Here is a 17,020-nt window from a genome sequence, read left to right as displayed (position 1 = left end):
TCAACTGTATGTAGGGCTGCAGTGGTGGCCAGAATTAGATATCTTTAAAGAATTTTAAATACAATAAACACTTCATATTATTCGCCTTGTTACACTCAATGCAATTCTCAAGTCTATAAGAGGTATGTGCTTAATATTTCCTACTGTGTAGGAGAATTTGCAGTCAGCCATAGGTATGTAGGAATAGTCACTCACTGGCTGATACATTTAAAGCAGCAGGGTGAATAGCAAGAACAGACACCTTCAGTTTGTGAAATCAAAGAACTGATGCACTATATAGAATGAATTTGGGTTTTTTAAGAACTATTAAAAGTTAGGTACTGTAAGTGTTCTTAAAACCTGTAAACTTCATTCTGTGGGCTAGTGGCGTGGGACAAAATATTCCTAATGAAAGGAAGTACCAATTAGTTTATTTGTTGATGGCATTCCTCTTTTGGGAAAGCAATGTAAGATTATATCTGTGTGTGTCATTCACACGTAGGGGAGCATACACAGGCACATGGCTTTAAGAACCACACTGATGCCTTGATAATTAAAAAGAATACAAGCATTCCATATACACATGTTAATTAGCAGTTAGTGACTGGGCCAACACTTTCTCATAAAAATTGGCCTTTTACATGTTGTCTAATTATCATTTTTCCCCAAATTTTGCGTTGTAGGACTACTGTTCGAAGATTTTTGGAAGAATACTGAGAACGGCATAAAGTGAAGATCGACATTTAAAAAATGAGGTGAAAGAAAGCTATAGTGGCATAGAAAAAGTATAAAGCTCAGTTAGTTTTTTTATTATTATTATTATTAAAAGTTAATTCAGGACTGATGTGACCTACCAGATTTCAGAACATGTGTTAATAGTATATATGCCACTGAAAACTTAGGTCCTGTATCATACTTTTTTCTTTAAGACTTTTTAAGAAATATTACTTAAACATGTGGCTTGCTCAGTGTTTAATTGCAAGTTTTCATTCTTGGACTTTGAAAACAGGATTAAACGTTAGTATTCGTGTGAATCAGACTAAGTGGGATTTCATTTTTACAACTCTGCTCTACTTAGCCTTTGGATTTAGAAGTAAAAATAAAGTATATCTGACTTTCTGTTACAAAGTTGATTGTCTCTGTCATTGAAAGGTTTTAGTATTAATCTTTTTCTAATAAAGTTATTGACTCTGAACTAGTCCCCTGTTTTAAATACAAGAGTTACACTATCACTAGAGGTGTTGGTGTACAGTTTTATCTAATTTGTTCTGTTTAAGACTAATTTTTATAGAGTTTCTAATGTTTTAAATAATGGTGCTTCAATTTTAGGTGGTTATGAATAAATTTGAATTTTGCTTTTAATAGCAAAGATGTACAGTGAACTAGAATATATTTTTACATCCCTGAGAAATTCCTTTAGTAGAAAATTCCAAGTATCCTTCTGACAAGCACTCTTTAGCTAGCTAGCTATGAAATAATGATGTAGAAAAGCTTTCAAGTGCTAGTTTTTGTTAAGTCCTGTATCAAGATTTCTTCTCACCCAGTCGTGTCAGTTTATAAATGTACTTGTGTATAGGGTGTGTAGTATATATGGCAAGGGTTCCCCCCCCCAAAAATGATTATTTTTGTGTCACATCTAGGAAAACTGGCAGCATGTTTCTATCTATAGCCAGCTTCTTCACTGTATAAAAGTATTCTCTCCAGCTACGTATATACACACGCACATATATATCATAGCAATTCCTTGTGGTTTATAACTTTCAAATACTGCTATCAGTTTATAGGTAAAGAAACTGAGTGTGTTAAATGATGTACCCAGGGAGGGTCTTGTGGCTTCATGTTTATGGATTTGCTAGGTCTCTGTCTCATGGTCCACTGCCTAACTGTTAAGACAGTGTGTTGATTCTAATAGGCATGATGAATTGTTAAAATAATTTACTAAAATCTCTTCCACCAAACTTTGAAAAATAATGAAGCCCCCACTTTAGAGGCTCTGTTGGAAACAATGCTGTGGAGACAGAGCCCTCCTGGCTCCCTAGCTGATCCTGGAGATGCAGCAGTAGATGAGTGGGTTATCTCTGAATTTGTAAGAGATGATTCCTATGAGGATTAAGATAAAATGGGAGGTAAAATCTAACAAACACAAAGATAGCTCCCAGGCACTGCTTTGTGTAGTTTGACAAGATTGTGGTTGTAGTAGCAAAGGACTTAAAATGATAGTTTTTAAACCATATTCTGTCCCTAAGTATTAAAAAATCTAGGAAGTTATTAAAATACAAGATTTGTTCTGCTCTGTCTCCTCTAGAATCAACGTCTAACTTAAATGAAGTATAATCAATGAGCTCATATGAAAAGGCTTCCTCTATGGACGCTTAGATCTATTATAACTATTGAAGTTACCTGGGATTTGGGGGCGGTGGGAGGAGGACCTGCCTCCTCAGGGCAGCTATGACTAAGGCCTGGCTTTAGTATGGAGAGAGACCTAGAAGTTGAATTTTATACCCAAAATTGATGTGGCTGAAGAGGAACTGATTCTTGGTAACCATCTCATAAGAATCCAGTATTCAGACCAGTTCAGTAGAAGAAACAAACATTTCTGCCTTGCAGACCAAAAAGTTATTAGTTGGGGAATATATATTTTCTCTTTGGAAAGTCTTTAAGGGGAGCAAACCAGTTTTAATCAGATTGCTTGGGAAGTTTGAAATCTGCAATCAGTTGGTCTTAAAAAAAAACCAACAACTTTATTTTGGAAATTTAAAGACATGCACTAAAGAGGAACAATATAATTAACCTCTATTAACTCATCACCAACAAGACTCATGACCATTCTTAAACTTCATGAGTGATTGTATTTGTATCCACTGTCCCCTATTATTTTTGAGCAAGTCTCAGACACACCATTTAATCTGTAAATAATTCAACATGTAACTCTAAAAGACAAAGACCTCTTAAATAACAGTTCATTAGTATAAAACAAATTGGGTAAACTTTTGTCAGTCATCAAACTATATAGCACTGGTCCAATAGTTTAATTTCCATTGAGCCTTTCAAGAGCACCGACCAGTCTGCTGTTCAAGACATCCTCTCCTCTGGAATGTAGAGATGATACATATCATGCTTCTTTTTGTTAAAACACTTTTTTTCCCCTTCAAACACAGTCCAGTCATTTTTCAGTTTGGGTTGAAACATCCTTCTTGTTTTCTTGATCTTGAGCTTATAATAACCTAGTCATACTGCTCAGCTCAGATATTTTTACCCCCTCTCCTTAGGCATTCTGGTTCCTTAAATATAGTTAGTGTCACAGAGGATAATCAACCTTATTTCCGAGGTCTGAGAACACTTGGACCACATTGGTTGAGCTCAGCCACCTTCTGATTGAAGTTTTCAGAGTTGTAAGAACTGAACATTTTTATGGTGGAAGTTCTCTGAGCCCTCATCCATTCTGTTTTTAAAAATGCATTGCCGATGGGCTATGTGAATATGTTTTTAAACATGTTATGTGCATGAAACATAAAACACCTGAAGTTATTATTATGTATACAATTCTGTGGGATGGGACTTCATTCAGGGTTAGTTTTCAAGTTTGATTTCCTGAGGGATTTTTTAGTTGTTTGTGAAAGAACCCCAGGTCTACTTTTGAAATTTTGTATTATAATTGTAATGTTGCCCATGGTTAAAAAAAAAAAGTGTTTAGTGATCTGTCTCCTATTACTCCTATCCCTCTGTTTTTCCTCTGCAGGAGCTTGCTGCTGTTAACAGTTATTCTTCCAAGTAGTTTCTTTGTGGGGAGATGGGAGGTGGGAGAAAATATAAACATTTATGTATAGATCTTTCAAAATATATGACGGTATACACATATCTTCTGAGTCTTGCTGTTTTTACCTGGTAATATTTAGAAACATTTATTTTGAGATAAAGGAGACAGCACTTTTAAGTTGAACCTGTAGTTTTAAAAAGTACATTTCAAGTAAGCCAAAGCAGAGAAGTAAATGTATTTTTCATTGTTGTATCAGAATTTTGAATTTACTATTTTAAAAATTCAAGAGTTTTGTAGCTGATCTATTTCCTCCCCTCAGCCATCCCAAATAGGTCATTTGTCAACAGATTTAAGAATGTTTAGGAACAACTTTGGGAAACGGGAAACAATTTGGCATAAGTGGGTGTGCCATAACCTCTCATAGCCATTCACTCTCGGATACATACCCTAGAGAAGCTCTTACACATGTGTACCAGGGGATGGATTTAAGCATTGCGTGTAATAGGAAGAAAAGAAGAAAAAACCTGGGAAGACCCTAAGTGTCCACCAACAGTGCGTTGGATAAATACTGTGGGTATATTCCAACAGTGGAATTCCACAGAAGTGAAACTGAACTGCAGCTCTGTATGTGAACATGGACAAAACTCAACAACAGAAGGATCAAAAAAAGCAAAGTCAGAAGAAGACATCACTGTGGTTCCATTTCGATGAAAGTCAAAAACAGGCTGTCAAATACATGATAAAAGGAAACGATTAAGACAACATGTAATGTTAGCCGTTCTGACGGAGGGAGAGGTGATCATGAGGGCAGAGAGGGGTCTTCAGAGGAACGGGCGACGGTCTGTTTCTGAAGCCCTGTGGGCATTTTCTTTTTTAAGCTGTATGTTTATGTGCTTTTGTATGTACGATATTTCTTAATAAAATTTAAAAAGAATGGGAAAAAGTCTTGGTGCAGGTAGTTACTAATAGATATATAAGCTGTAGTGTATTTCATAAAACCATCAGTGAGGGACAAATTTAAAGATACTGTTTCTTGAGTGCCCAATTTAAGGTTTTATTTTGTTTGAGACAGGGTCTCACTCTTGTCACCCAGGCTGGAGTGCGGTGGCACGAGCTCAGCTCACTGCAACCTCTGCCTCCAGGGTTCAAGCCATTCTCATGCCTCAGCCTCCCAAGTAGCTGGGATTGATTACAGGTGCGTGCAACCACACCTGGCTCTTTCTTTTTTGTATTTTCAGTAGAGACAGGGTTTCACCATGTTGTCCAGGCTGGTCTCAAACTCTTGACCTCAAATGATCAGGCCCACCGCGGCCTCCCAAAGTGCTGGGATTACAGCTATGAGCCACTGTGCCCAGTCTTCAAATTGAGGTCTTAATTGTAGTTCTTAAAAAGCTAGAAATGGCGACAAGAGCAAGACTCCGTCTCCAAAAAAAAAAAAAAAGCTAGAAACAAGACCTAAATGTATGTTTTCTGTGTGATATCTTATTTTCATCTTAACATAATTTCTACTTGTCTGCCAGCCAGGCAGCTGATGCTTTTGTTTTCCTGTCTAAGCAGCTTCCAAAGAAGCTTTTCTCAGATTTATGCCATTCTGGGAAGGAAAACTGCTGGACTGTGCTGTACTCCTTTCCCTGGCCCAAGTTAGATTGTCACTTCAGAGAGGCTGCTGCTTTGGCCTTGTTCTAATTTTAGTAGGGGTACCGTGAACACAAAAATGTTTACTCTTTAAAAAGAGGAAAGTGATGGAAATTTGAATTGCACTTGCAGATTCATAAGGCTTATATAACTAAGGCCCTACGTCAGTTCACAGTAGCCCTGTTACCCCTCAACTATGCCCCAGGTAAAACTTGGATCCCCTCAGTATGAGCATAGGGCTTGGTTGTGAGTTCGTCCAACACACATCCCTGAGTGTTCCTATGTGCTGTGGAGTAACTGATACCTTTGGATACACCAAGGTGCAGCTTCAGCCCCCTCCACTATGGAATCTGTCCTCACTGCAGCAGTGGCACCCTCAGGGCTGTGCCTTGTACGTAGGACTTCTGAAAGGGGAGTGGAAAGGGGTAGGGCTGTGAGTTACTAATCACCCTATTAAAAGTGCACAGAGGTTATGAACAACTAAGAATTCTAGGTCATTTCATATTTCAACCTAAATAGTTCTGGGACTTCTCAGGATGGCATTTTGGTACCTGATTAATTTCACTTAAGGCCATTTTAAAAATCGGTGGAATTGGCCGGGTGTGGTGGCTCATGCTTGTAATCCCAGCACCTTGGGAGGCTGCGGTGGGTGGATCATGAAGTCAGGAGTTCAAGACCAGTCTGGTCAACATAGTGGAACCCCATCTCTACTGAAAATACAAAAAAAAAAAAAAAATTACTGAGCATGGTGGCGGGCCCCTGTAGTCCCAGCTGCTTGGGAGACAGGCAGGAGAATCACTTGAACCCAGGAGGCAGAGGTTGCAGTGAGCCAAGATCGCGCCACTGCAGTCCAGCCTCGGTGACATAGACTCTGTCTCTAAATAAATAGGTAAATAAAATTAGTGGAATTGCACCCTACTCAGGGATTAGTTTTTTATAATCAATGCATGAGGTGAAGACTAATCAAATTACTCTTAAAGCTTTTCAAATTTTGTTTTACTGATAATCTGCAGCCTTAAGACTTACTTGTGTTATAGAAAATGAGTTTTGGCCGGGCGCGTTGGCTCACACCTGTAATTTCAGCACTTTGGGAAACTGAAGCGGACACATCACATGAAGCCAGGAGTTCGAGACCAGCCTGGCCAACCTGACAGAACCTTGCCAAAATTTTTTTTAAAAAATTAGCTGGTCATGGTGATGCATGCCTGTAATCCCATCTACTTGGGTGGCTGAGGCATGAGAATCACTTGAACCTGTGAGACAGGTTGCACAGTGAGCCGAGATCGTGCCGCCGCACTCCAGCCTGGGTGACAGTGATATGTGCCCCCAAAGTTTTTTTTTTTTTTTTTTTTTTAAGGAGATAGGGTCTTGCTATGTTGCTTAGGCTAAACTCAAACTCCTGGGATTACAGGCGTGAGCCACTGTGCCTGGCCTCAAAGTTAAAAAAATGGAGTTTAGACACTGAGCTGCACTCTGCTGAAGTGCTTCTGTCACCTTGTTCCCGGAGGCCGCAAATAATGAGCAAGTTGCAGATGGTCTCAAATGACATTTTCTGAATGAAACAGGACACGCTTATTATTATTGGAACCATTTTTCTCTGTTTTGAACAGTTGGGTAAGATAAATCTTGATGTGCTGCCTATGTGTCCACTGCTCTTCATCAAAGTTGAACTACTGAGAAATTGGAGTTGAAGGAACAGTGGCTGACGGCATGTGCTGGGATGCAAGTAAGACATTATGCTTTGGCCATAAGGAGTTTTGGTATTTTATGTATACCTCTCCCACAAGGATTAGAGAAGACTTCATGGTCTAGGAGGAACAGGTATGTAAAGAAGTGACAGTGTGGTGTGTGTGAATAAAAGTGGGTAGATAGGGTCAAGCCATTGCATGAGCCTGTACAAGGTGCAAGCAGAGTTATTAACTAGAATTTGGCAAGGAAGCTGACCTGGAAGGATCCTAGGGAGTGTGTTAGGGAGGAATGTAGCATGGGATGTGATGACAGCTCACTTTAGACGTATGTGAGGGCACCAGCTGGTGTTTCGGTTTATTTAACAGACCAGTGGTATGGGCTGTGCCTCGCCTACTCTGTAAGTGGTATGTTAAAAATAGTCTCAAAGGTGTTAATCATCGTTGACTGGGCATAGTGGCCATGTCTGTAATCCTAGCCCTCTGGGAGGCCGAGGTGGGAGGATCACTTGAGCCCAGGAGTTCCAGACCAGCCTGGCCAACATAGTGAGACCTTGTCCTTTTTTTGTTTTTTGAAACGGAGACTCACTGTGTCTCCCAGGCTGGAGTGCAGTGACGCGATCTAGGCTCATTACAACCTCTACTTTCCAGGTTCAAGCAATTCTCTTGCCTCAGCCTCCTGAGTAACTAGAATTACAGATGTGAGCCACTGTGCCTGGCCAAGACCTTGTCTTAAAAAATAAAATTTAAAACATATTTGGACAGATGCGGTGGCTCACACCTGTAATCCCAGCACTTTAGGAGGCCGAGGCGGGCAGATCACTTGAGGTGAGGAGTTCAAGACCAACCTGGCCAACATGGCAAAACCTAGTCTCTACTAAAAATACCAAAGTTAGCCAGGCATTGTGGAGCATGCCTGTAATCCCAGCCATTTGGGAGGCTGAGGCAGGAGAATTGCTTGAACCTGGGAGGTGGAGATAGCAGTGAGCCAAGATCGCGCCATTGCACTCCAGCCTGGGTGACAGTGAGACTCCATCTCAAAAAAAAAAAAAAAGGCATTATTTACTCAACTCAGAAATCATGCCATTTTGTAGATGAATTTTAAAAAGTGTAAACAGGAAGTGATAGTATGGGGACACGTTTAAAAATGAGGACAATTGGCTGGGCACAGTGGCTTACACCTGTAATCCCAGCACTTTGGGAGGCCAAGAGATCACTTGGGGTCAGTTCGAGGCCATCCTGGCCAACATGGTGAAACCCCATCTCCACTAAAAATACAAAAATTAGCCGGGTGTGGTGGCACATGCCTATAGTCCCAGCAATTCAGGAGGCTGAGGCAGGAGAATCACTTGAACCAAGGAGGTAGAGGTTGCAGTGAGCCGAGATCACGCCACTGCACTCCAGCCTGGATGACAGAAAAAGACTCTGTCTCAAAAAAAAAAAAAAAAGTAAAAAAGTTAGTGGGGCCTGAGCACAGTGGCTCACACTTGTAATCCCAGTACTTTGGGAGGCTGAGGCGGGTGGATCACCTGAGGTCAGGAGTTCAAGACCAGCCTGGGCAACATGGTGAAACCCCATCTCTACTAAAAATACAAAAATTAGCCGGGCATGGTGGTTCATGCCTGTAATTCCAGCTACTCGGGAGGCTGAGGCACGAGAATCGCTTAAACCCAGGAGGCAGAGGTTGCAGTGAGCCAAGATCATGCCATTACACTCCAGGCTGGGCAACAGAGTGAAACTCTGTCTTAAAAAAAAAAAAAGAAACACTAATAGAACTTGTGTTGCCAAGTGGGTCCTGGCTTTCCCAGCACCGTCAGCTCACCCTGCCCATGTGGGTTCACGTGAAGAGACCCTGGCCATTTGTCCTGACTGAATCTCATAAAGCACACCTATACTCATCAGGATTGGGGCACAACTCTACAAAATAAACTACCCTTATTGTAAATATACCTTGCGATGTTTTTTATAGCTGTTTGTCAAAACCCTGAACTTAACTCTTCTCCTAGCCCAGAGAAATTGGAGATGAGGAAACATAATAATTTCTCACAGTTCAAACATGAAGTTAGGCAAATTGGTATATACATCCAGACTTCATTATTTATGAAATAATGATTTCAGTTTTTTATTCCTAGGATCGATTATTCATTCATTTATTTATTTATTTCAAAAGAGTCTTGCTCTGTTGCCAGGCTGGAGTGCAGTGGTGCAGTCTCAGCTCACTGCAACCTCTGCCTCCCGGGTTCAGGCGATTCTCCTGCCTCAGCTTCCCATGTAGCTGGGACTACAGGTGTGTGCCACCTCACCTAGCTAATTTTTGTATTTTTTTTTAGTAGAGACGGGGTTTCACTATATTGTTGGCCAGGCTGGTCTAGAACTCCTGACCTCAGGTGATCTGCCCACCTTGGCTTCCTAAAGTGCTGAGATTACAGGCATGAGCCACCACGCCCGGCCATTCCTGGGATTCTTTAATAAGTCATTTTTGCAGCTTTGCTATTATAGCAGGGCCTTTCTGTCAGAGATGGTATATATTCTGTCAATCCGGAGCTTCCATTTTTCATTAAAATGAGTTCCACTTCCTGAGAGTCCTGCAGTCTTCGAATGTCGTTATCCTTAATGTGGAAAAGAAATTATATCATACTTAATAAATTTGAATGTAATAGAAAGACTTAATATTGTTCAGCATCTTGGGTTCTGAACCCATATTTTTTTTTTCTTTTGAGACGGAGTCTTGCTCTTGTCACCCAGGCTGGAGTGCAATGATGCAATCTCGGCTCACTGCAACCTCTGCCTCCTGGGTTCAAGTGATTCTCCTGCCTCACTTGCTCACTGCAACCTCAGCCTCCTGAGTAGCTGGGATTCAGACACACGCCATCATGCCCAGCTAATTTTTGTATTTTTAGTAGGGAGGTTTCACCATGTTGGCCAGGCTGATCTTGAACTCCTGATTTCAGGTGATCTGCCCACCTCGGCCTCCCAAAATGCTGGGATTACAGGTGTGAGCCACTGCGCCCGGTCCCTATAAGACAATTCTGGTGTTTTGGTTTTTTTGTTTTTTGTTTTTTGTTTTTGAGACAGGGTCTTGCTCTGTCACCCAGCCTGGAGTGTAGTGGCACAGTCACAGCTCATTGCAGCTCCAACCTCCTGGGCTCAAGCAGTCCTTCCACTTCTACTGCAGCCTCCCAAGTCTACCACACCCAGCTAATTTTTGTATTCTTTTTGTAGAGACAGGGTTTCACCATGTTGCCCAGGCTGGTCTCAAATTCCTGAGCTCAAGCAATCCACCCACCTCAGCCTCCCAAAGTGATGGGATTACAAGCATGAGACACCACACCCAGCAGATTTTTATTGTTAAGGTATCTGGAAGGCATGATCATCCTTTGACATGTTTACAAGGAATATACACTATCAGCCAAGACGCCAGTAAGAATTGCCAAAGGCACAGCAGCTCACCACCTGTTATCCCAGTACTTAGGAGGGTGAGACCAGGGGTTTGAGAACAGACTGGGCAATATAGCAAGACCCATTTCTAAAAAAAAAAAAAAAAATTAACAGAGCGTGGTTGTGTGTCCCTGTAGTACCAGCTACTCTGGAGGCTAAGATGGGAGGATCACTTGAGCCGAGGATTTCGAGGCTGCAGTGAGCTATGATCATGCCATTGCGTTCCATTGTGGGTGGCAGAGTGAGACCCTGTTTCAAAAAAATAAAAAACAAAAAAATTGCCAAAGGAATTTTGAAAGCTTTAAAGAAAAATTTTCAAAGAAATAAGATTTCCTTTCCAAAATTAAAAATTAAGATCTGTATTTTGAATCTGGGAAATATATAAAAATGCAAAACAATTTTTGTTTGCTAATATTTCAAATGCTTAGCAAACCCACGCTTTGCTAAGCAAACAAGGACGGGTTTGTGTTTTCTTTCCTGAGGACTATGTCATTTTATGTTAACCAGTCAGTTTTGCAGAGATCGGTAGGGCCAAAAGCACTCGACTAAAGTCTTAAATTGGGGAGTCACTTGTCATTCAGAGGTTTGGTTTTTTTTTGAGACAGAGTCTAGCTCTGTCACCAGGCTGGAGTGCAGTGGTGCTATCTCAGCTCATTCACCGCAACCTCCGCCTCCTGGGTTCAAGCAATTCTCCTGCCTCAGCCTCCTGAGTAGCTGTGATTACAGGCACCCGCTGCCATGCCCAGCTAATTTTTGTACTTTTAGTAGAGACGGGTTTTCACCATGTTGGCCAGGATGGTCTCCATCTCCTGACCTTATGATCCCACCACCTTGGCTTCCCAAAGTGCTGGGATTGTACTGGCGTGAGCCACTGTGATCGGACCATTCAGAGGTTTTCAAAAGGTTTATGGATTAGATGTGCAAATCTTAAAAGCGCGGGATTGAAAATGACCTAGCTACCATGTTTGGCCATTCTGCAGCCAGGATTTCTGGTGTCATGAAATGCAAAAGTGTAAACGATTGGCTCCGAGAACATGATGTCACCCACTGTGATTCTGCATTTAGAAACTCTTAACTCTTACCTTTCTGAGCAGTGTGTTTGGTAGCTTTCTGATCTTCTCCACTTGTTCTGGGTTAATCCCCAGTTCACAGCAACTCACTTTTAGTAGGTTTTGGTAACTCAGTTCTTGCCTCTTCAGTTCAATTTCAATGAAGTCATTTTCTTTGGGGTTCTGAATTCTGACTTTAAGCACAAGCTCTAAATCACCCATAAATTCAAATACAATTTGTAAAGGAAACAAAATACCCGTTAGAGATTTTCATATCTATTATTATGGCATAAATAATCCTAAAAACTGAATGTTAAGTAGACATGGAGCTTTCACGGGCACATACACACTTTGCATTAGCTGAGGCTTCTTTTCTTGGAATGTTGGGCAAGCTCCAGGATGTATGCCCCCATTATATCCACTGAAAACAGAAAGCTTGCAGCTTTAAGCCAGCCAAGGATTTAAAATATGCAATGGATATTTAAACACATCACCCTTGGGCAATACATAGCAGGCGCCCATACCTTATCTGGTAAGCTTCAGGGAAATGTATAGCCCTGGGGGCCCTGGTGTCCTTAAAGAAGCTACTGTGCAGAGGAGCAAATAGCTCTTGAGATTCCTACCCACCACCCCCACTCCTCCAGAAATAGGATAATTCTAGCATCTTTTAGGACAATGGCATTGTATTCCAACTTAACTGTCCTGAGAAGATACAGTATGAACTAAAAGTCCAAATGGAAACCAGAATGTCAGTTTGGCTTTGCTACATGGTCACGTAGGGGCTGAGTCTTCACCTAGACAGATGTCGTTGGGTTTCCTGTTATCACTTGGATCCATTGGCAAGTGTGGATTTGTGCCTTGTTGTTTATATTCACTGGCGAAAGAATCAGGAGAGAGCTGAGAAGGAGCAGTACCTCACTAGTTGGCTGTCCGCCGGACAAAGGACAAGGATGCCCCACTTCCATTTCCTGCCCTGCAGCTTATCCTCCCCTTCTCAAGGGGAAAGGCAAGTCAGGAAAAGGGCAGTAATGACTTTCAGTCTTGAAGAGTAATTTTCTTTAATCACCACCCAAATCATGAAAAGGAGCTGAGACAGTATTTTTAAATGGTGCGTAATCTGGGGAAGAAATATTTATAATCTCTGTGCTTAGCTCAAGTTTTTACTTAAATATTTTTGGCACAGAGTGCTTTATGTCTTCAGTTCTCTAGCAGAGATACACAGTGAGGAGGGTGCCTTTATAAGGAGAAATTTTCTCACCCAGAGGGAAGGGAAAGGAGTGAATATTTAAAGCGCTTTGCATATGCCAGGCCTTTTGCGTACTTCTTTCTTTCTTACAATATCCACTGAACATGTTGAAAGCCTGCTTTGCACCAGGCACTGGGCTAAGGCCTGGGGAAATAATATTCAAAAATCCCAAAGATGTCTCTGTCCTCCTGGAGTTTGCAGGTTAGTAGAAGAGACAGATGTTAATAAATGGGAAATCACAGTTGTGGGGGGGCATGATGAATGTGCAATACACAATACTTTGAAAGCATGTTAGGGGTCAAGGGAGGCCTCCGTGAAGGTTGATTATTGGAGCTGACATCTGAAGGACGAATAGGCTTAACTAGATCCAGAGGGCAGAGGAGGTGAAGAGCTTTTCACAGGACCCTGTGAGAGTTCAGGATGGCTGCAGGGCAGAGAGCATAGGGGGACTGAGTGTCAGACAGGCTGGCAGGGGCCAGTTAGTCCAATTACGTAGCTCCTTGTCACATGAGATAAGATACGCAATAAGGTAAAATATACCCTGGATTTTGGAGGCAATAAAAAATTTTCATACTTATATGTTGATATAATGATTTGTATATAGTGGGCGAAGTATATTATTAAAATTAGTTTCACCTGTTTTTACTTTTTAAAACGTGGCTACTAGCAATTTTAAATTACATATGTGACTTGCGTTACATTTCTATTGGGCAGCATTGGTCTAGACGAAAGGTTTTGGTCTTTGTCTTAAAACACCACCAGGCCATTCTAGTTTTTAGCAGAGAGCTGTCATAATCAGACTTGAATTCTGGAAAAGAGAAAATCCTCACTGTCCGCAAAAGAATCTTGTGGGGTATGGACATTATTATTTTCATTTTCAGACAGGAAAATTGAGGCTGAAAGGGGAAGTAATTTGTTCAGGTTGGTAAATGGCCAGACATGGATGTGACCAGGGCCAACTACATAATTTGCAGAGCCGAGTGCAAAAGGAAAATGAAGAGGAAACCAATTTCCCCTTCTCACAGCCGCTGCTGTAACCCAGGGCAAATGGGTGACGCCCAAGGTATTGCGACCTCTCCACTGGAACGCGCCAACTAGCTGGATGGGGGTGGGTGAGTGTGTCCAGGGCTGCCTGCCACTCCTCAACTTCTGATCCTTGTTTTGCCTGGGCAAAGGTGACAGCGGAATGAGGGACTCTGGCAGAGGGTTACAGCAGTGGTGGGGCTGGTCTGGGTGTGGAGACCATACGCATGAGCTGAGGCTCCAACTCCCAACCCTGGCACATGCTCCATTGTCCCATCTGACTCCACTCACAAAACACGTTCAAGGCTAAAATTATGATACATTTCAAGTCAACAACCACAGAATGTTGAACCCCAAGCCAGGGCCTTTCTGAATGCAAGGCCCTGGGCAACTGCACTGATTATAGCCTTATGAAGTCAGCCCTGTTTGTGCCACCCTGCCAAATGCCTCCAAGGAGATGAGACGCTCCTGCCCAACTCAGCCCCTTCCCAGAACAGGAATAATGTCCCCTCCCCTAGTGAGCGGGGATCTGCAGTCTTCTCTTTGCCTTTCAGTGCTGGACCCTGGAGGTGGCTCAGGGCTGTGGCCCCTTCTCAGGCAGCCCCTGTAGCAGCTGGGCCGCAGCCCACCTGCCAGTACCTGACCTGATACCGATACCTGATACAGATACCAGTACCTGACCTGAAAGGAGGCCTTCCTGCCTCACTGCTAACTCACCCAACACACAGCCCGAGAACTTTCCCTGCCCCCTCCACTAGGTTTGAAAGCATTTTATTCTGTGATCAGTGTCCAGCTCTGTGAATGGACAGGGTCTCATAGAGGTCACAAAGCATGCCCTTTGCACTCAGGCAGATTTGGGTCTGAATTCCTCTGCCACTTGGCAAATTTGATACCTTGGGCAAGTTATATACCCTCTCTGATCTGAAAATGGGGTTAACCATCCTACCTCACCAGATCGTAAGAAGTCGATGACAAAGTACAACTTCCTAGCAGTGGTAAGCACCAGTAATTGCTGGCTGCTATTATTATTTATTGTCGCTATAGACACTTGCTTCCTTCTGAAAGGACCTTTGGTCTAGTTGCTCTGCTTTTCACTACCCCACTGGCAGAGTGGGGGAGGACACGGGGCACTGCTGGAAACAGCCTCACCCCTGTCCCAGCCTTCCCCAGCCCCCTGCCCCATCCTCCTTGAGGACCATGTTGGGAACAGGACTCCCAGACTCACCTGCTGGCTTCTCCCCGATATCCTGTTCCGGTTCAGCCATGAGTCACCTCTGTAGTCCGTCAGATGTGCAGCCCCTCTTGCATTTATGCACAAGCTCCCAACCAAATGAGAAGCACTTCCTACAGCCTCAGCACACCTGTCTGCAAGGCAACAACAGTGTGTTCTTGCCAGCCCAGTGAGATAGCGCAGGGTCATTTTTATTTTATAGACAGGGAAAAGGAGGCTCCAGTGTGTGGCATGATTTGCACAGGGTGAGGCCAGTGAAGGAAGGTACTGAAGTTCAAGGCTCCAGACTCCCTTCTTAGGCTGTCTCCACTGGAAGATGGTGCAAACCAGTAGTACCCACCCAAGGGAATGGTGCCCTTCAGAGGGGAGGCCTGAGAGGCACAGCAGGCACCCAGTCAGACCTGAGAAGGAGGCCAGGACCTCCTTGGAAAAGGTTGGTAGCTTCTTCATCAGGGGTAAGAAAAACCAAACACTTTGTTTCTTGGTTTGAATGGAATCTTCCTCCCCATTTCGCTGTCTTTTCTCCCAGCCCCTTCCTCAGCAGCTGTGCATGACAAGAAAGAAGCAGAAAGACCCTTCCATACCTGGGAAAACGACCTTGTTGATGATCCTGGATCCCCTGATTCTAGACATCAAAATGGAGGAGGCAGAGGCTGGAGCAGGAGGTTCAGTGAAGAATGGGTGGGGCCGGTCAAAGTCCCCAGTGAGGCTGCTGCCTCAAAGGCAGCCTGAAGACAGGAGGAGGTGCACAGATAGGAACCCAGATGTTCGGGTGACACTCACATTTCATTTAACCCTCCAATGACAAAAGATGGGCAAACAGACGGGGCATCAGGGTGGGCCTCAGCATCAAAAAACTAGAGGGAGCTGGCTGGGCATGGTGGCTCACGCCAGTAATCCTAGCACTTTGGGAGGCTGAGGTGGGTGGATTGCTGGAACTCAGGAGTTCGAGACTAGCCTGGGCAACTCGGTGAAACCCCGTCTCTACTAAAATACAAAAAATTAGCTGGGTGTGGTGGTGTGCGCCTATAATCCCAGCTACTCAGGAGGCTGAGACAGCAGAATCACTTGAACCTGGGAGGCAGATGTTGCAGTGAGCCGAGATCGCACTATTGCACTCCAGTCTTGGCGACAGAGCAAGACTCTATCTCAAAATAAATAAATAAATAAGTAAAATTTAAAAAAACACCAAAAAAAAAAAAAAACCAACAACAACAAAACAAAACAAAACAAAAGCAAAACAAAACAAAAAAAGCCGGAGGCAGCTATGGAGATCGTAGCCCACCGGCTCTCAAACGTGGTGTGCATTGAAGTCACCTGGGAAGCTTTAAAAACTGTGGATGCCCAGGTCCCACCCTATAAAGAATCTGATTTAGTTGGTCTGGATGCAATCAGAGCCCCAGAACCTTCAAAAGGTTCCCAGCTGATTTCAATGTGCAGCCAAGACTGTGAGCCACTGATTTGCCCAAACTGCTTAAAGGAGCAAACAGGGAAACTGAGGCCTTAGGAAGTGAAATATTTACCACTAGTCACGTGGCCAGTCAGGCACAGGCCTGGCACCGGACCTGGGTCACCTGGCTGCCAGGCTGACGCTGTCTTCCCAGCACGCTGGTGTGTCTTTCTGCAAGAACAGGGTGGGGTGGGGCAATGGAGAGGCGGAAGTAGCAGGGATCCCCTGGCCTGGACTCTGAGAAAATGCACTTTGGCCAGCCTGGCTGCCAGGGTGTGGTCAGCCATAAAAAAGGCATCCTGGGCCTCCTCCCCTGAGTGGGTGTGGCTACAGGTGCAGGGAAACTGTAGACGAAAAGGTCTGGCACTTGAGGGGAAGCCTCAGTTCATTCTCACTTTGCTCACCTGTTCAGTCCATTCATTCACTCCCCGTTCACTGATTCACTCATTCACTCACATGTTCACTCAACAACACTCATTTTTTTCTTATTTAGGGGAACACACTTTCTTCTTTTAATTTATTTTATT

The 17,020-nt window shown here is 43.2% G+C and overlaps 2 protein-coding genes across 11 annotated transcripts in view; one reads left to right on the top strand and one right to left on the bottom strand.

Moving 5' to 3' along the window:
• Positions 1 to 4,679, top strand: part of LUC7L3 (LUC7 like 3 pre-mRNA splicing factor) — a 34,383-nt gene extending 29,704 nt beyond the window's left edge. For 6 of the 9 annotated variants that reach the window (XM_017950570.3, XM_009190239.4, XM_009190237.4 and 3 more), the window contains one exon: positions 1 to 4,679. This exon is cut by the window's left edge and continues 790 nt beyond it. Coding sequence is in view for 1 of the 9 variants with exons in the window: in XM_009190238.4 (XP_009188502.1) it covers positions 663 to 696 (34 nt within the window). In the remaining 8 variants the exon portion in view is untranslated. The other 3 variants (XM_009190238.4, XM_009190240.4, XM_003912744.4) reach the window with 2 other exon arrangements.
• Positions 4,680 to 9,500: 4,821 nt separating this feature from the next.
• ANKRD40CL (ANKRD40 C-terminal like) lies at positions 9,501 to 15,714 on the bottom strand. Of its 2 annotated transcripts, none has more exons than XM_017950574.2 (4): positions 15,628 to 15,714; positions 15,038 to 15,177; positions 11,577 to 11,752; positions 9,501 to 9,665 (listed from the first exon to the last, which is right to left on the bottom strand). In XM_017950574.2, the coding sequence occupies exons 2-4, from the start codon at positions 15,075 to 15,077 to the stop codon at positions 9,522 to 9,524; spliced, it is 360 nt and encodes a 119-aa protein (XP_017806063.1). In that variant the 5' UTR covers positions 15,078 to 15,177; positions 15,628 to 15,714; the 3' UTR covers positions 9,501 to 9,521. The 2 variants fall into 2 exon arrangements, with proteins under 2 accessions (XP_017806063.1, XP_003912794.1); XM_003912745.4 differs by having other exon boundaries at positions 11,577 to 11,737.
• Between the last annotated feature and the right edge of the window lie 1,306 nt (positions 15,715 to 17,020).

The sequence above is a fragment of the Papio anubis genome, chromosome 17 (assembly GCF_008728515.1).
Source record: "Papio anubis isolate 15944 chromosome 17, Panubis1.0, whole genome shotgun sequence".
NCBI lineage: Eukaryota > Metazoa > Chordata > Mammalia > Primates > Cercopithecidae > Papio > Papio anubis.
This window is presented reverse-complemented; position numbering and strand designations above follow the sequence as displayed.